Genomic DNA, 21,045 nt, shown 5'->3' on the forward strand with positions numbered 1-21,045 from the left:
GTCTTTCTATGTCAGTAAGCAGAACAATATCAAATGAAGTTGTTGCAGAGTGTATTAAAACATCAGCGAACAGTAGTGTTATTACATTATCTGACTGTGAACAGCAAAGCTCTGCAAACAACAGAGCAGCTTCACAGTTGCACTGTTTAAGTGAAAATCAAGCTGCAGCTATTGTCAGTAACAATATACAAACTACAAGTGCTTCTACAAGTTCTGGAAATGTTAGCAGTCCACAGAATGCTGTTTTACATCAACGAGAGGAAGTAAATAATGTTTTTTGGCCAAGAATATGAAAGGGAATTTTTCTTTGAAAAATCCCCTACCTTACAAAATACGGTCGAGGAGTATGTCACAGTCAAGGAAACAGGTAAGAAATCAACACCAGGATGAGAACATGCAGTTAATGAAATGGAGAAGAACATGAATACAGGTTTGGTAACAAATATTTCCTCCATTGTTTTAAGTAAAGAACAAATTGCCCTTTTAAATAAGGGATTAACATTTATTCCTGCTAAGAAAGCAGATTCAGCAGAAATGCTGAAAGATTTAAGACTGTTGGGCAGAAGCCTCACTTTAAAAACTATGTTTCCGGTTCAAACTAGTGACATTGTTACCATTTATAAAAGACCTAGTACTTTTGTTCCTGTGTTCCCACCAGGGATACAAACTTTCATAGATGTTTGTGAGACTGGCTTTAGGGAAATGGACATGCAGACAACTAAAAACAGGTTTTGCAATTTGTCTAATGATGAATATAGAGCTTTGCAGCAACTAAAGAATATGCATTCTGTAGAGGTTAAACAAGCTGACAAGGGTGGGGGCATTGTATTACTGGACAGAGACCTTTACATTTCTCAAGTGAGAAATTTGTTATTGAATACACAAGTATATCAATGTATTAACAGAACGACGGTCAATGGGATTATAGATGGGGTGTCTTTTTTAATTTTTGATCTTTTAATTACTAATTTGATTGATGAATCATTATTTAAATATTTTACTACTGAGAACTCTGTTATACCAAAAATACATTGTTTACTGAAAATGCATAAACATGCTGTTATTCCACCCATGAGACCTATCGTATCTAGAACTGGCTGGTGCACTAAGCCATTGTCCATTTTTGTAGAAGGAACTTTACATGTTTTTTTTAGATGAATGCTACACTATTCTTCGAGATACTAAGATGTTTTTAGAATGTCTACATAATAGAATAATGACTCTGGGACAGAGAGATAACTTCATTTTTGTTACCATGGACATAGAATCGTTGTTTACTTGTATACCTAATTTATGGGGAATAGACAAAGTTAGAGAATTTTTAACAGTGAATAGATGTTGTGACAATAAGAAAATTCAATTAATATGTAGTCTTTTGGAGATTATTTTAGAAAACTATGCATGTGTATTTGAGAATGAATTTTATTTGCAAAAGGTTGGTGTAGCTATGGGCACTGCATATGCAAATAGCTACACCAACTTGACATTGGTGTGCTGGGAACAACTTTCTGTATTTACTGATAGTAACCCCTTTTTTGCACCAGTGTTGTGGTACGTCTGTTTTGTTGATGATGTTTTTAGGTTATGGAACGGAAATGACAATGAACTCAAGAATTTCATAGATTATTTACATAGCACTACTGAGTTTTTAAGATTTACTTTTAATAGCTCAGATTTAGAAATTGACTTTCTTGATGTTAAAGTCAGAAAATATGATTGTAATGAAATTATTAGTAGCATTTACCAAAAACCTACTAGGAAGAATGCATTATTACACAAAACAAGCATGCATCCTAGGCATATTCCTAGAAATACACTGAAAGGACAGGTATTTAGAGATCTGCGCTTACATAATAAGGACTTCTTCTTCTGGCTTTTCCCGGTTAGGGGTTGCCACAGCAGATCACTGTCTGCTCATGATTGGCAGTGGAGTTTTACGGTGTCGAGTTGCCAGCCTGGCGCTCAACCTTCCACAAAAGGCACACACAAGCACACACTCATGCCTAGGGTCAATTTAGTGTTTCTAATCCACCAACAGTATGTCTTTGGGATGTGGGAGGAAACTGGAGCACCCGGAGGAAACCCACAAGACCACAGAGAGGACCTACAGACTCCGCACAGAAGGCACCCCAGCTGAGGATTGAACCAGAGAACATCTTGCTGTGAGGCAACAATGCTAACTGCTGCACCACCATGGCTGCCATTCCTACATAATAAGGACAATGATGCTAAAGCAGCCCTTGCAAATTTGAAGTTAGAGTTTTTAGATAGGGGCTATGCAACAGGAGAGATAGACAAGACTATCACTGAAGCATGGAAATTAAGAAGTAGCAGATGCAGACCTTATTATACAACTATGACATATATAGAAGACAGAAATACTCATACTTCAGACACTAATCATTTTCAAGCAGTTTTTCAATACTCTAGCAATGTTAATGAATATACAAAGATTATAAAGAGAAATTGGCATTTACTTCAACAAGTACCAGAGTTGACTAATATAATCAGTGAAACTCCGTTATTTTCTTTCAGGAATAACAAGTCTTTAAAGCAACATTTATGTTATAGAACAGAACCTAATAGATTTGATTTTTCTACATGTGTTGGTACTTTTCCATGCAGACATACTGCATGTAAATATATTCATAGCAACAAGACATTTATTCATCCTCCTCATAAATTTACTATAACCAGTTATAGCTATGCTGATTGTAGGACTGCTAATGTTGTGTATTTTGTTTCTGTCAAAAATGTTTTGCATATTATGTAGGAAAAACTAACAGGGTCCTGAAATACAGGATCCTTGAGTATGTTAGAGATATAAATAATTGTAAAGAAACAAGTGCACTGGCAAATCATGCTAGAAAAACTGATTTGTCTCATACTTTTAAGTTTTTTGTTATTCATCATGTCCTCTCAAACATACGGGGAGGTGATTTAGAAAATACTACAGAAAGCATAGAACAAAAATTGAATTCTCAAGTTGAATGCTGAGAAATATTCTGGCTTGAATGGAAATAGTTCCTTAAAACTTTTTTTAAAAGCCAGACCATTGAAGCACTAGTATTTTTATATTATTATATTTTAAGTATTTTAACTAAGTCTTTTATATTTATAGTAATGTTTTAACCATTTATTAGTTTATTAATGCATATTTCTTTATGTTTCTTATGTATATTTACATTTACATATATTTATTGTTACACATTTATAAGCATTGGAACATGTGACTATTGGATTGTCAGCTGACTTTATTGCATCTTCTATATAAGCTTTATTTTGTTAAACCACTGTGTCTGATGAAGCAACTAGTGCAGTTGTGAAAGCGTTAACCATTTTTATTTTTTTCTATTTTTGGTTTGAATAAACGTATGTTTGTGTGTTAACTTGTTGCATTTTATTTTATTTTACGCATCTGTTTTATGCACTTTGTTTTTACCCTGAGTTGTTCGTATTCTTTGTTTGTATCTACATAATACATGAAATACATCTATCTATCTATCTATCTATCTATCTATCTATCTATCTATCTATCTATCTAATGTGCATGTGTTTTTATACGTGTGTGTGTGTGTGTGTGTGTGTGTGTGTGTGTGTGTGTGTGTGTGTGTGTGTGTGTGCGTGTGTGTGTGTGTATAAGAGTGAAAGAGAGAGACTTAAGAATACATAGAATGTAGGGTTTTAGGGAAGTGGTGTAATATGCATGTAGCTGACTCCTGTTTAGACTGCTAAGTCATTAAACAAGGGTTATTTATTTCAGAAAAAAATTCTTATGGGTCAAACTATGTCAGACTCCAATATATAAGGAAGTAACACCTGTAACCATATTTTCAGACAATTTCCACACTGAATTTGATTTTCTTGCTCAATTTGTAAAATATTGTTCCATAGGTGCTCTTTTCTCAAAGTTCACTGATTTTTCAATGGAACTGACTTTCAACAATGACTTCAATTTCTTTCTTTTTTTGTATACAGTCCTAATAATTAACCTTTACAGCCATTTATATGTCTAAACTAGATTCATCTCACATGGCTTTCTTGCTGAAAATATATATTGTTTTAGATTCCTTGTCTCAAATGTCTTTGGACTTTAGATATTACATAGTTTATTCTGTCACAAGATGACAGTGCTGAAGATTCCTTTCTATGTCTTCCTACTGTGGTTGGGAAGGTGAAATTATGCCTAATTAAACCTAGTCGTCCTTCCCTTTATGCACCCTCAAAAGGACAATACTTAGTACCTCATTACACCTCTCTCTCCAATGTGTCTACTATGCATTTGCATAATTTTATACAAACAAAAATATTTTATTGTTGACCTATTGAACTATATCAATGTAAGATTATGTTACTTAGCTTCTTTTTAATGCAACTTTAACTTTTTGCATGTAACCCAACATATGTGAATCTTTTTGCTATAACTGCTATTATATCAATATTGTTTAAAAATGTATTACTGGAGCTTTTCTCCTCGGGTCTCCGCTTAAAATGGGCCACAAGCCCAGTTGGACAAACCCGGTTAACAAATGTCAATAAATAAATAAATAAATGATTTATTTATTCTAGTACTAAGGTGCATCTCTTTCTCTTTCACTCCATCTGTCTTATGAACATTCTGATGCTCTTCTTTTTTATTTGACAACATAAAGCAGATGGAGCTATTGTTCTTTTAACTGCACAAATACTCTATCCCTTTTTAATTTCTTCTGTCTCGTATGCTTACATGTTTTCTCTCTTTCATAAGTAATCTGGCTATGTTATTTGCAGTTATTTTCCTTCCTATTGCTACTACTGTATCAATTTCTTCAATACTGGCAAGTTGCATCTTATAAATGAGCTTACTGACAATTGCTACCAACTGCTGTTTGTAATGTTTCCTTTACATTTTCTAAAATAGTGCTACATATTAAACATAATTTTCTCATATGATAATTCTGTTTCTTTTCTTAAGGTAGCAGTGAATGCATTACATGTCCACAGGATTACTGGTCTAATGCAAAGAGAGATGCCTGCTTTCCAAGGCACACAGAGTTTCTTTCATATGAAGAAGACTTGGGTATCATTATGGCTACTGTTATAGCAGCCTTTTCACTGACTGTGGCTGCAGTGTTTTGTCTTTTTCTAATTCGCCATGATACACCAGTTGTCAAAGCCAACAACCGTGAAGTGAGCTATGTTCTCCTTGTGAGTCTCATGTTTTGCTTCCTTTGTGCCCTGTTGTTTATTGGCTATCCAACAAGCATGAGTTGTGTTTTCCGTCAGACTGCCTTTGGTATATTATTTTCCATTTGTATCTCCTCTGTATTAGCGAAAACTATTATAGTTGTACTTGCCTTCAATGCCACAAAGCCAGGAAGTGTACTAATGGTGTGTGTTCATCCAAAAACTCCTTTTTACATTATAATTTGTTGTTTGGTGTTACAAGTTGGTATATGTACAATATGGCTGAGCACTTCTGCTCCTTTTCCAGAATTTAACAAAAACAGACCAGAGAAAATCATAGTGCAGTGCAATGAAGGCTCAGTAATTATGTTCTACTGCATGCTGGGATATCTGGGCTTTTTAGCCAGTGTGAGCTTTGTAGTTGCCTTCTTGGCTAGGAATCTACCTGATAGGTTTAATGAAGCTAAATATATCACATTCAGCATGATTATTTTTATAAGTGTTTGGCTGTCATTTATACCAGCTTACCTGAGTACATCAGGTAAGTACATGGTTGCTGTGGAGATATTTGCCATCTTTTCCTCAAGTGCTGGACTTTTGATATGTATCTTTTCCCCCAAATGTTATCTCATTCTGTTTAAGGCTAATTCAAAAGAAAAGAGAAACCAAACAGGTTTCTGACAACAGTTTTTTTTGTTATTATGACAACTTAGTATCCTGACTAACACGACCCATTGCTCTCTCTCTCATGATCTTTCGTTTTCTACCCATCCTTCTGACAATGGATGAAAGTTATCAATAGAATGATTTATCCTGTAGCTTTAGCAATATGAAATCACCCAAACTAACCCAAGAACATCTTTCATACTATTGTTATAAACATCTGAAATGTTTTAATTAATACATCAAAAATGTGGTATATTACAGCGTAAATAAAATATAGCTATAGAAGAGTTCTTAAAGATGCTGGATCCTGCTGCAAGGGATCATACTATGTTCTGTAACTAGAGAAAATGTATCTTTAAATAAGTACATGTAGCAGCCACAGACCTGACTTAATGGTGTTCATTTACAAACTGTGAAAGGATACCATACACCTTAATATTAAAAAAGACATATTACTTATCTTATTTTGCTGTCCTGCCATAAGTTAATTAGCTCAGCATTTTCCATCCTTATATGAATACACACAGACAGTGGTTCAGCCATATCAATGAAGCACTAATGTGAATGTAACACAGTTTAAACAAAACTAACACTCTTGATTACTGTATGATTTTATTTCAGATTGCGTAGGTCAGTTGCATTTAATCATTAAATTCATACTTTATTACAAACTGGTAATATACTAGTTCTAAACAACCAGTAAAGCTCTTCCTGACAGTTTATTACTTATTTTCTTAACTATCACCCACAATCATCTTCTTTTCCCTTTAAAATAGCTGTTTCTTCAGAAAAAGTATGGTGCCTATACATCTGTAAAATGTTCATATGTGCAAAATAACATAAATAAAAAAAACAATGAAAACTAACAGTATTATAATGTTGTCCTTACAAATTTGTTCTGGTATTAAACAGCGATGTAATAAACAATCATAATATTGTCAAAGATGTTGAAATGTTTTATTTATATTCAGAATCATAATAAAAAACATGGCAGTGCAGAAATGAAGACAGAAGAATATTGAACTATGTATGCTTGACAGTTTTATTTATTTATTTATTGACATTTAATTACTGGAAAGTTTGACTGGGCAGAAGCCCATTTTCAGTGGAGGATCAGGGAGGAAAGCTCCAAATTTTTACAAACTTTTTAAGGACAATAATTTTACAGTCTTCAAAAATAAAACGAAAACATCTGCAGTTGAAATAATTATAACAAATTAGACAATATAAAAACATCAACACAAGGTTTTAGAGGTTTTACGTGTACTGAAGAAAATACTTGACGTCTGCCTTCATTGCTTTCATACTGTTTTTGAGAGGTGTCATTTATTTTCTGTTTCAGTTTTGCTGACTAGATAGTACTGAAGAACAGGTTAAACAGCAAGATCAGTGGAAGTCTGAGTTATTGTGGAACTGCCGTTACAACAACTAATGAGAAATATTAAGAAGAAAAAAGGCATCAAGAATGAACCACAAATAATAATAAGGAAAGTGTTAATTGAAGAGAAGGAGAAACTTTATTCAAAGTTCAGGAGTAGGCAGGCACAGAAAAAGGCAAGACAGAATGAAAACATGCAAAACAGCCTGTAAGATGCCTAAAGGAAAATGAGAATATTGTGGGTTTTAACTTTTTTTTTTTTACATTTTTAAGTGTGCATCAATTGTTTCTTCAAGTTGAGTGTGAGCAGGGCATTTATAGACTGAGTAATGGAAAACAAAACTGTAATTATTATAGTGTCTCCCCTCATCTCTGATCCTTGTGCTGCTGTCAGTGCCATTATGTCCCTTAAGTTTAATGAAATACCTGGTGTCTAATGTTCCCCAGGAACTATAAATATATGCATTTCTGCACGTGCACGCATACACACACACACACACACACACACACACACACACACACACACACACACACACACACACACACACACACACACACACATGCACACACACGCACACACATGCACACACACACACACACACACACACACACACACACACACACACACACACACACACACATATTTATAGTTCCTGTGATTTATTAAAGGACCTAGTGTGCACTGTAGCTGTGTCTACGACACAGAATTTTGCAAGTCTGAGACATATTAGTCACAAAGTGGAAGGCCTCCCTTATTCGTTAATGTGCATGTCTCTGAATCACAGTTAATAGTGTCACATGTAGATAATTGCTGATCTGCACATTGTGGTCATTACCTCCTGCTTGTGTTGACAGTGGCATCCCCCGTCACTGTCCCACATGCACAAGTACACATGCAAATACAAATGCACACTTCAGAGTTCCATACTTGTCTCTGACATGCCATCCCTCCACATATCTAGCGCATCCCCCAATACCAATATTAGTTGAAGTGTCGTTAATGCACAAGGGTTAAACGTACTGCTCATTGGATAGCTTTCTCCAAACTCCCATTCCCTGTAATGGTGTATGTGTCATTATAACACTAGTGTAGTATGCGTGGTAACTGTTTCTCCCACCCAACTCCTCATCCTGCTGCTGGAGCCATTATAGCACTTAAGTTTCATGGCAAACTTCAGTGTAGTCCCTGTTGTCAGTATTTCCCCCCACCCCCAATCGCTCTACTGCTATAGTTGCCATTATGGCACTTAAGTTTAGTATAAACCCTTTGACCCCCAAATCCCTGTATTGCTGTCAGTGCCATTTTGTCATTTAAATTTAGATTAATCCCTGGTGTCTAGTGTTTTCCCTCACCTCTGATCCTTGTAAGACTGTCAGTGCCATTATGGTCCTTAAGTTTAGTGTAATCCCTGGTGTCTAGTGTTTCCCCTCACCTCTGATCCTTGTACTGCTGTCAGTGCCATTATGCCCCTTAAGTTTAGTGCAATCCCTGGTGTCTAGTGTTTCCCCTCACCTCTGATCCTTGTAATGTTGTTGGTGCCATTATGTCCCTTAAGTTTAGTACAGTCCCTGGTGTCTAGTGTTTCCCCTCACCACTGATCCTTGTACTGCTGTCAGTGCCATTGTTGCCCTTAAGTTTAGTGTAATCCCTGGTGTCTAGTGGCTCTCCCCAACTCCCAGTCCCTGTATTTCCTTCATGTTTAGTTGATGAACATAGAGTTTTGGCCATGTTCACTACTCTGAAGTGGTGGAGCTAGCCATACTGATCTACAAGGCTGAGCAATTTCTTTAATCGCTGAGCATGTAGATGTCTTCCTGTATGAGGTTCCGAAACAGAGGCAGTTGATACCTCTTCCCTGCTCTATTTGATTGACATTCAGCTTGGCTGCAGAGCCAACCCTCCTCATTGCTGCATATCTCAGTGCTAGAACACTATATGGAACCATGTTAGAGCTGTTCCTGAATTACAAAAGGTTATTGTGACTTGTACACGATGGTGCATGTGTCATGGTACCTTTATAAACTGTGTTAAGTGTATATGTACACATATTTAGGTGTACCAACTCCTTTCCTGAAAATGCATTCTAACCTTCCTTTATATTTCTTCTGATTCTCCACTATGTCCCCAGGAGCTATGGGAGAAGAGAAAGATGGATATTAGGGAAATGCAAAATTACAATGTAGATGAAAAGAAAAGATATATAAATATTCTTATAATACATCTTTGGAGCTTACAGTCTGGATGATACTTCATCAGGTCACATCAGTGGTGCCTACATTGCGCACCAATTCATGTGATGCCAGTGGCCTCTGTCATTGCCGTATTGAAACAATACCAGACATTCACCTTTTACTGGGGCCTAGATATGAGTTCCCCTCATCAAACAGTTACAGCGGTGTCTAGAAATGAGGTAAACATAGATTTTACTGACTTCAGAGTACCTTTTGGATGCCCTGGAAGTACCAGTGCCCTCAGAAGCAATAGCCATTTTACAGGTCTTCAATCAGATAATCATAGCTGGCATCTCACAGTCATTCCCATTTTCCATTATGAGATCTGTCACCACAGCAACTCAGTAGTATGTTTAGTGGCAGGGTTGATTAACAAATCATTCCACTTTTGGATTATTGCAATGCAGATTTGTAGGTGTGAAACATGGCAGCCAAAGTGTAGCTGCATTGCATATGCTGTGAGTATGATACAGGTTGTGCTCTAGGGTAACCTCTAGCTTCACATGTTAAAAATGGAAGTTAACTAGAAGCTTCACACAATAACTGCACACCCATACATGTGCAGCATACCTCACAGGTGTGCAGATGTTTGCATAATTGCTGTGTTGAACTTTACATGATGATCTGCTCATTGGCACAGCATGCAGATTTACCAGTTCAGTGACATTTATGAGTGAAGCTCTCATTTACATAATCACTACATCCAGAGCTCCTGATCAGCATGATATAGAACAGAGTGGCCACAGAGATCCTCATCTTACAATAGAAGAGGTAGCAGAGCTCCAGGATAGCAAGCCACATCTGCTGTCAGCAAGGACTACTGTGGAATGTTGAAATGCAGTGTGCTTAAAGTATATTGTTCATGTTTGGAAGTATGTTTGTTTGACAATTGATTTCCTAGTTTATTCCTCATGATGAAATTGAAAATTATTTTACAGAAAATGAAGGTTATATGTGTACTTTTTGATTTTTTAGTTTCACGGTTTTGTCAGTTTTTCTCGATAACCACACCCAAAGTGATTATGTCATTGTAGGTACAGAACAATGATTTACATACAGGTGCAATACGTTATAGATCATCACAAAAAAACTTCCTTATGTAGAGGAGCTTCTTCTTATTTACATTGTGGTTTTACTGCTACATGATCATGTGCTAATTTTCAGCGTGAGATGTTCCATCTGTAAGAATTAGTTGACAGCTTGTCTTTCTAGGAAGTAAGACACGACTTCTGATGACTTTAACATGCAAATGCAGTAGTTGACACATTAATTTAGGTAATAAGACATTGCGGTTCAGTCTTAAATAATGTAATGGCCGGGATTTTCAGCTCTGGAAAAATATTCAGGGGGCTCTTCTTTCAACAAAATAAAATCTACAACAAAGAGCACATATTTTGCATCAAAAACTGCATGATTTGGTATTGTATATGGTAATATGGTAAGGAGAGTATACCCATTTCCAAAGGTTATATGTGCATATTCTTTCAAAGTGGTATAGACAGCATTGTTTGCAGGTGATATCAAGGTTAATGGAAAACACAATTGTGTAGAGCAGATTTTAAAGGAGACAGGTCACCCTTGAGATGGAACATGTTAGCCCTCATCTTTACAGGTGTATTGCATATGTGTAGACCACATATAGCTGTAAATAACAAAACATAGGTTCATAGATGATTAATAGAGTAACCCCCCCCTCCCCGGGTGCCTTTTTAAGCTTAGTCGTGCTTCCAAATGTATCTGACAGGTTACTACTCTAGGGTTGTTTTATGGAGCATATGTAGATTTGGGCATGGATATCTCTATTTATTAGAGGCATAAATAACATACCAGGGGTAAATATCTAATTCCCTAGTCATTGGTCCAAGATAAGTGTAAATTGGGATAGGGAATTGATCTGCTTGACATGGATGGGAAGTCTGTTCCTGAGAAGAGGTAGTCTCAGAGACACATACCTGTCCTTCCAGCATGCCCTGTTTATGTTGAAGAAGAGGTTAAGGTCCCCAGATTGGGTATGTGATGCTATTTGTTTTGCAGATGTGCAACAATTACCTTAGAGTAGGATCAGAGGATGCTTTGTAGACAGGCATAGATCACCTGTCAGGAGCCTATATGATATTGAGTACATGAACAGGACTTTGGGGTGGTCTGCATAAGACATGTTGCTTACACAATGTATTTTTTTTGTGAGGAACCTCTAGGGATGATCCATGTTGTTGCATATGTCTGATCAGGCACATACCAAAGTTGGTGTTGTTATCGATGATTGGTCTGATGAGGGCCTGGTACAATAGAACAATGGTATCCTTGGGCATAGATGCCATACCCCTTCATATAAGATGCACAGCATAGAATGATTTCTTTACTACTCTAGACATATGATAGTCAAAGTCCAGGTTGTTATCTACATGTGTTCTCAGATCGCTGACCACTAGTCTACTCTTAGGGATGTATAGGGGTACAGAGGCAACAAAGCTTGCAATCTGCATTTGGGAAATTGACAAAAGAAGGAAGTCTCATGTGATGTCCTTAAGGAGGTTATATGGTACAGTGCACACAAGACAGCATTTGACATGAAGATAGAGAACACTGTCACACCAATCACCTGGAAATTGTAAGCCTATGTGTGCTGCATGTTTGAGGGTGCAATGTTCATAGTAATGACTGCAGACATGTCAGTGTTGGAAGGTCCTACTCTTATGCATAGAATTAAGACTCCCAGTGGGATATACAGAGAAGGAGTTATACAATAATAAAGTGAGTATACAGAGCATTCACTATTGGCATTGTAACACAATGTTCTTTCAAACATGCCACAATTTGCCTGACAAAGAGATGTGTGGGAAGAGCAAGGTCTTTGCAGAAAAAAGTTCGAGAAAGAGCACGTTATCTGAAGCAGAGAATGAGGTACTTCTGCAAGCCCTCCACCTGCCCTTCTTAAGCAGAAGACTGCTGAATAGCCCTACCTTGAACATGCTTGGCAGGATCTTGTAGTTGTCAGCAATGCCATTGGTGGTCATGACCACATTTATGAGCAGGTTAGGTGTAGGGCCACCAACATTACCCTAGCCACTGAAAAATCTGTCTCATTGCCATGCACAGGATAGTAGGGTGATGGGGATCCATCAGTTGAACATCCTTTGATACAGATGGAGGAATTTATGTCATCTCTCTTTGGGAAAACAAATTCCTCACAGTCCCATGGTTTGCTGTTGGACATCAGAGCAAAGTTACAATGTACCCCAAGAATATTTATTAGAGTTTCCACACCTAAGCATTGCCATATCTAATTAGAGAATGATTACGTCCCATTCCTCCCTTAATCCTTTCACTTCTCATTAACATTGTGTGCTTTGGGTACTGTGTGAACATCAGGAGTACAACCCGCATTGCACTTGCACTATGGATGGTATTAGCCAGTGCTGTTAGTATGCACTGTAGTATTAAGTCTAACATGGGAGTATTGTAAGAGGGCAGGGGTTATATTTATATTGGGGTTTGTGTTTTGCTGTGTCCACAGATGAATTTCTATCAGCCACCAGCATCATGGAATGCCCACTACCTAATTCTAGGTGATTGTTTTGACTCTGATGACTATGATAGTTGTGACTAGCTGGCATTGTCAGGAAGTACAGTGTGTGTATTGTACACAGGAAGTGTACTCACTGCATCCCCTACTCAGGTCATAGGTACAGCATCTGTTCTTCTGGACACCTAAGCACTACACAGGGTAGACAGGTTATCACAGGCACTCACATTCAGGGTAGTGTGACACCCCTTACTGACCTCTCATCAATGCCTGCCACAAGCCCTATATGAAGGAAAGGTGAACACACAGAGGTGTGATATAGTGCATGTTGGAGGCACAGGTGCTGCCCTCACTCTGAACTAGCTGTGTCGTTGGGTGCAGCCAAAAGTATGTGCAGAGCCATTGTGGAGGCACAGGCTAGTACCACCACTGCCTTTTCAGAGTTGATTCAGATAATGCAGAGCATGTGGGATCATTTGCAGGAGTGCATGTCATTTATGTGTGACAATTTTTATAGACTCAGTCACAGACTGACACAAACCATGTCCTTGCAGGTTTGCATGCCACATGGTGGCCATTGTTCATGCAGCTGATACACCATTGCCTCTACAGATGGAAGTCTTTATGAGTGTGGATGCCCAAGGTCATGGTCAAAAAGTGCCACCCCTTCCAGAGCAACATTTGGTGTGTAGGTGCCTTTGGAGTCATGCCAATCACAGCAGAGATGTGTTTGGTAAAAGGTAGTGGAAATAATTATGTAGCAAATCTCCAGGACATGGTACTACATATTCTACTCCTGGTAGAGATACTTCTTATGGATGTGTAATGCATTTGATGTCCAACCATTTACCATGCATGCCCTGGGCCTGTATGTTAGATTGAGCTACAGTGTTGCAACTACTGATCTAATGCTAGAGTTGTGCCCATCATGCAAACCCACCACCATTACAGCCTCCCATAGCTACACACACTCAGAATACCAGTACCCCATCACACAACATTCTGTAATAATCCCCTGCAAGCTGATATCTTACACACACACACACACACACACACACACACACACACACACACACACACACACACACACACACACACACACACACACCAGAAAGGTAATTTCAGTCTGTACGGCACTCACAAGTTCTCCTGAAGAAGACATTGTACATTAGTGCTCCCTCACCCACCTGTACAAATGATAATATCTGTGCACTGTCCTTTGTACTTTGCTGTTGGGTTGCTTATGTCTGATGTACTGTATGGCCAGTGTATGCATAAGTAAGCACAGTCTGGTGTTGTGTTTGCATTGGTGTTGTGTTTGCATGCATCACTTTTACTGAAGTATATATCTTGTGCGATGGGCTGAAGCTTTGTACAAGCTGTTGTCTCTTTTCTAGTGCCACTGCATACTGTACCTACTTCCATCTAGCACTTTTATCCCACGGTGCTGTGTCCCACACTGACTCCACATCTAGCATAACCTAAACTGCCTCATAAGCTGGATTATGTTCCTCCTATAATTGTTATCCCTGAATATTGTTTAGCTTTGCACACACTGAAAGGATTTTAGCATATTTATTATGGTCTAATACATCCAGGCAGTAAAGGAGTACCTTCAGCAGCCCAAACGCATACCCTATAATAATCCCGGTTTGCGATAGGCTGTAGTTTTTTTTCCCTGGTCTATCTCATTCTGTGGATGTCATCAGCCAGAGATCTGAGGCATATCTGGCATTGCCAGTTAGATGGCCATGGGGAAGTTGCCCCGCCCACCACAATTGCTTATAGTGGCATCGATAGTCTGTTATGTGTACACATCACAAATCTTGCAGCAACTCAATGTATTTCCATGATTCTCCAGCATGAACAACAGTATTTGGCTGTGGTCTACACCACCAGTTTTACCGCACCACTTTGTGCTCTTTATCTGTTTCTGAATTGCTCCACCATCTTTTTTTACCTTATTTCCATGCCAAACCCCCCTCATGTTCATACTATTTACCATTAGCATCTACTTATACAGCCATGACCATATACCATGAGGAGTTCTGCTGCTAGGCTTCCACTACTCTTGTAACATTTATCTCTGAATTACACACATCCTGTGCATAGCCACTTATTGTGATAAATTGCCTACTGCAGTGTGGTAATGAATCCCAGTAATATTTCATAAGCATGCACCATGTGTTTGTATCTTTAGTAGCATGAAAAGTGGCATTAGTTGGAAAATTCTTCTTATATTTTATCCCCGTGTGAAGAACAGAAGTGTATAAGGATTCTACATTGACTGTAATAAAAAAAGTGAAGTGAACACTATTAAAATTTGCAGGTACCAATTTTTCCAAAAATGCCATGACTCCCTGAAGTAAGATGGAATGTTTTGTGTCACAATATTTAGAATGTCCAAGTATAACTAGAAGCTGATACAAAAGTTTGCAAGAGAGAGGCAATCTTTTATTTTTAATGCATATCAGAAATGTAATGAAAAAAAAAACAGACTCTCTAGGTTGACTGACATATAAAGAATTGTAAACACCAAATACTAATAAAATTAGCATAAAATAAATCTAAAAATTCTAATTCAGCTCTTTGAAAGGTAAAATTTATCAGTATTATTAGAAAGTACATAACATTCCCCCGGATTCATGAGGCTCGGCGCAAGGCCGGTGTAAGGCCTGCGCTGGCCGTGGGGCATATATATGGTGTAGTAGCGCCATATGCATATTAATGAAGGTGCGCTGCCACCACATCCACGTGCATAGGACACGTGCGCGAGTGCATGGGGCGTTACTAAGCTGCGTCTGGAGGCGTGTCAATGTCAGCTGTCGATGAGCAACCTAAACTGCCGAATATTATAGTCCGCCTGCAATAGTAATCGCACCTATCAGTGTCCGTGGATAATGAAACGTATGCAAAGCATGCAAGACAGTTCCCGGCCACACAAAATGGAGAACCAAACAGAAATGCACGCAACACAATATGAGTTTCCGAACATGGAACAAATGATATTTAAAATCGTGTGTCCGTAATGTACTGCACTGTCAGTAGTTATACCCAGTGGAAGTGAAGCGCATCATGTTAGCGTGCCACCAATACACACGTCTAGCCCCATGGGCATGGTCACCAGCAGTCCCACAGTGGTAGTGATAGTACACGGCTGGGCAGTTGTGGCTATATAACAACCGTAAAGAAACCTGACAGTCCAAATTGTATACCAACACACACAAACATATGTATATTAAAATGTGCTATACACATGAACAGGAATGTAACCGGCACATACACATAGGATGCTATATGCGGAACCGGGATATCCAAAAGCAGAACCCATGCATGCAAATGCAATACGCAACAACCCCTGTATAGCACATAACCCGCACCCATGTCCGAATGTCCACCAAATCCAGCTACCAGCCTTGCGTAGCCATACACCTACACATAGCGAGTATTCCCCATATGTAGTAGGAAGTATCGTCCTAGGCAGTGTCAGGATTGCAAATATGTATCCCACGTTTGTAAACATCCCATCACAGTTACTTAAATCCAAATGCCAGCGTTCATGTTTCGGCAAAATGTGTGTACATCCCGCGTGGGATAAGTAACCTGTTGAAACCCCAGAGTTGTTTACACGCCACGGTGTCCAGTACTGTAAACATCTGGACAAAACATGTATGTGTAGTCACGGTACTGTTCAGTGTCTACACAGACATGCAAAACATACTACGCAGGATGGAACAGCTGTCCACCATGCAGGTCTCCCCACTAGGGTTGCCACCTGTTCAGATGCCCAAGGTGGGACATCCCTTGTAGAAATGTGAGAATTTGCAGGATAAAACATACCCCCGGCCAGTGCAAAGGACAGAATTACACTTGTTTGCCAAGATAAAAGCTTATGTCATAGCATGTGAATAGCTTATGCTAACCCAAATAATAGTTATGTGTTTCAGATACAAAATACCTGTATCAAGCAACTATTAAAGAAAATAAGAAATATACCTGTGTCTTAAAATCACAGGACACTTGCCATGTCTTAGGTGTCGTCGCAGGACACAACTGTCCAAAGTGGGACTTCTCCTCACAAAGAGGAAGAGGTGGTAACCCTACTCCCCACTGAATTATCGACAGTATATATTCAACCCAATCACATACCGACACCACCACTCAACCTATTACAGCAACAAAATCTGGACAAAGCCTAAAATGACGGGTGGACAAATAGGGATAGATGTAAGTACTGCTCTCACAAACTTCGAAAGTTCACAGAATAATAGTATGTACATTAGCATGAAATGTTGTGAAGGATGTGGGGTAGTCCCCGAGTATTACAGAGGTCCGTACATTCTTACTGTAACAAACCTTCACATATGTTTACTGTACTACTGCATACCTGTAGTTAATTCATAGCTAATTCATGTCCAAAATAATAATCCTCGTATGAATGAATACAGGAAATAGTCAAATGTGAATGTGAGCACCACTCACCGTGGATAATGTATTGTAACCAGCCCCACCCATATTATGTATTGCCAACATTATAAGCTGCTGACAGGTGCCCAAACACCTGTGTCTGTAAACATAGGTAAAATAATGTGAATGGGAACACCAACACTGTGGATTATGTATTGTAACTACCCCCAACCATATTATGTATTGCCAACATTATAAGCTGCTGACAGATGCCCAAACACCTGTGTCTGTAAACACAGATAAAATGTTTAAAATGGACAAACTCTGTCCATGTGCTTTGTCTGACATTTGAACACGGGCAGGTCAGTTCCGTTCACCAGGCGGACAAGCTTAAACCCAGATCACCACATGAACACCCTGACAATTAAAGACTTGTATGTGTCAGGACTATAAGACTTGGGGTTCTGAATATCCCTGCAGTGATGAAATATGCAGCTTGGGTCCAGAGCAGTAGGGAATAGGGAATGTGTAATATGTAGTACCGCATTTTTCCCAGCAGGAGATTGGATGCCTGTGTCGTAAGTGAAGCGGTGAGGCATATGTTAATGTAGCTATGTACTATGGGTATGCATATAAATGAGTCAGAACACCAAACGTATACTGGTTACAGCATCCGGCCAACGTGAATGCAGTCCCGGTTCAACTACGACTACAGCACATATAATGTTAAAGTGTAATGAATGCATCTGTGCTGTACAGACATTTAAATATGTAAAGGTGAACGTGTGTTTCGCATATGTCCGTTAACCGGATTACAGATATTTTACTGGTACTGTCACAAGTAATAAAGCCCACGTAAGCACAAAGACTTAGTAAACATATGTAATCCATTATAAGGATATGCATGTGCACCTGCGCGTAACCCACAATAAGGAAATGCAAGTGCGCCTGTGCGTGTGTAATCCGCTCACAGCATAGCAAATGAATGCTGGTTTCTACACGTAATGTCTATATATGGATATATACATTTGTGTATAGATATATATATCCACAGACTTAAACTAAATAAATATATGAAATAAAGAATGTACAGACATATATATATATATATATATATATACATACATATATATATATATATATATATATATATATATATATATATACATACAGATATATATATATATATATATATATACACTCAAACACATACAACATCAATTGATATATACCTAACAAACATATAAACAAATCTCCTCGTAGATATAACACATGCACATAAATAGGTTACACCATAGCTAGTATGGATGCACATAACAGACATGCAATTAAGGTAAATACACTGCTGCTCTCAAAACTACTGCCCGGAAAGTATCAGTGTGCCAGATCTGTAAGTCCTACTCTTTAAACATGGATATAGGTGTCCTTTGCAGGACTCCAAAAATAGTGAATCTATAAATGCACTGTCCTGTAATGATTGCTGCAAAGAAGTGTCATCCCGAACTACAATATAGCTGTACATGCAACAGTAGCTTGTGCAAGTGTAATAACACATGGGTTGACAGAATGTAAGACATATGTACCGACATGCGGAGAGTGGATAGTGCTTAGAAGTGTCGTCATACTTTATTATCGCTCACATTAAATATGTGTTATGACTACTGTGGAGGGGTGTCAGGTCTGGGAATCATGGGTATGCAATAATGGGCCTAGGTGCCTAGGTGTTGGTTGGTACAGATTTATGAGGTCCGCCCCATGGGAGTGATTAATATACCTATGTGGGTATAGCAGACGCCTCTAACTTCCTAAAATGAAGAACCCATCTACTGGATATCGTGTAAACTATTGGGGGAAGACATAGGGAGTTATATTAGTGTCGTGTAAGCAATTATCATGGACGTACATGCGTACGAATAAGATGGTAACCATACCTCTCAATCAGAATAAGACATCTGGACAAAGGCATTTTGAAATAAGTACAAATAGGGAATATCTCAAATATTCCTCTTACAAAGTCAGAACATTGATAGAATAATGGATCAATCAATAGTATGAATGTTTTGAGGGTTATTAATTGTAAACAACAAATGTCTGTCATTACTGTCTAACCCCACAGTCCCAAATGACTTCCCACTACATTACCAGAAAGGCACAATATTATTAAAAAAGGAACAAAATCAGACGTCTAACTTCGGGACATTTACCCAAAATGTGTACAGTTGAGAGGTATGAAGGTAACCCTGACCTAAATAAATGTACAGAACTAGTGCAATTAGGTGGACAGTTGTGAAGAAAGACGTAATGACAAATGACAAAACATGTATAAGTCAAAAGCATGTACCTCGACAAATCTGGATGAATACTAATGCCCTGTGATAGTCAATGTGGAAGGTTAATAGAAGCAACATAAATGTGTCCCTCAGGGTGCTATGCAGTGTCCCCGATACAGTGTTCAGTCTCCCACACACGCATGTGAGTTCTGCCACTGACGGAAAGCGCAAATACCGGCGAACACATAAGGTAGATGATAGCAGAATATGTTTTGATCAGCACCTGTTGGCTTTTGTGAGGAACACAACACTCTGGGTGGGTGTGTCCTACAAAAGGAATGTAATGGCATCTGGCCTGTGATTTCTCCATATATTGTGTGTCGTGGTGTAATAAATGACATATCTTGTATCAGAAACAGATACATGTTATAGGAAACAGTATCATCGACTATACCTCTACAAGACAAATCTGAAGGTATGAAAAGTGCTGAAGTAGTCAGTTTAGTATTGACCGCAGGTATGTGTGGACTTGTCAAATGTCACAGCTGTACATATAGTTCCTATAGGGCTGTCACCTCTACAAATGATGAAAGTTGGAGGTGCTCTGTAGAAATGACAGATGTAGCAGGTCAAAACATACCTACAGCTATGCTTACTCCACAAATAGACATATTAGCACACATCAAAGCTTAGGCCAGGATTCACGAAGCTTTGGTCGGTGTACGAGTAGAGTAAGAGTAGAGCAAGGCAAGATGTCCGCCAAGCTATTCAGCAATATCCTGTAGGGGCATGTAACACAGCCCCTCAAACGAATGTTGCACGGACAATTTAAGATATGCAAATTACCACATTTGTAGGTGAAAGCTATGCAAATGATGTAAAATATGCGATACATGAAACAGTAAGCTGTCCGTGCAAGAGTAGAGGTATGTGCAGAAATGTATACGGATGTTAACCGAGTAACGTTCTGCAAGTAGCTAAACGGAGCAATGTCATCTGCAAATAAAGGATGGTTTAGTTGAAGAAGCATGCCAATGGCCAAATATAAGGCCAGTGGCATGTATTCCCATTGGAAATTAATAAAACTCTAGTTGTCCTCCCCCGATCTCCGGTGTTTAAGCGTAGCGCAGCGGCACAAGTATGCGCTGTGCATACAAAACAAGACAAATATGTAAAATATACATACAAATTGTAATGTCAGTTAAAAGTTATTGCGTCATGCAGGTGAATGGCAAGCTGAAGACAACATGGCTACTGAGTAGTGGTTGCTATGTGTGGAAGCACACACTCAGAGATGTAACCAAGCATTAGTAGGCAATCCTATGCAATTGAGGCTGAGGATAGTGAAGCACAATTTGTCATGCCATATGGGCCAAGCCTCTACAGTGTAAGAGTAGGTT

The 21,045-nt window shown here is 38.5% G+C and overlaps 1 protein-coding gene across 1 annotated transcript in view; it reads left to right on the forward strand.

Moving 5' to 3' along the window:
- Nucleotides 1-6,047, forward strand: part of LOC122793397 (vomeronasal type-2 receptor 26-like) — an 84,293-nt gene extending 78,246 nt beyond the window's left edge. Inside the window, exon 3 of the mRNA XM_044061414.1 lies at nucleotides 4,955-6,047. Coding sequence (XP_043917349.1) covers nucleotides 4,955-5,847 — 893 coding nt within the window. The 3' untranslated portion in view covers nucleotides 5,848-6,047. The remainder of the gene's footprint in view (nucleotides 1-4,954) is intronic.
- Nucleotides 6,048-21,045: the final 14,998 nt, after the last annotated feature.

This window comes from Protopterus annectens, chromosome 1.part0 (genome assembly GCF_019279795.1).
Source record: "Protopterus annectens isolate FY-2018-M chromosome 1.part0, PAN1.0, whole genome shotgun sequence".
NCBI classification, from domain to species: Eukaryota; Metazoa; Chordata; order Ceratodontiformes; family Protopteridae; genus Protopterus; species Protopterus annectens.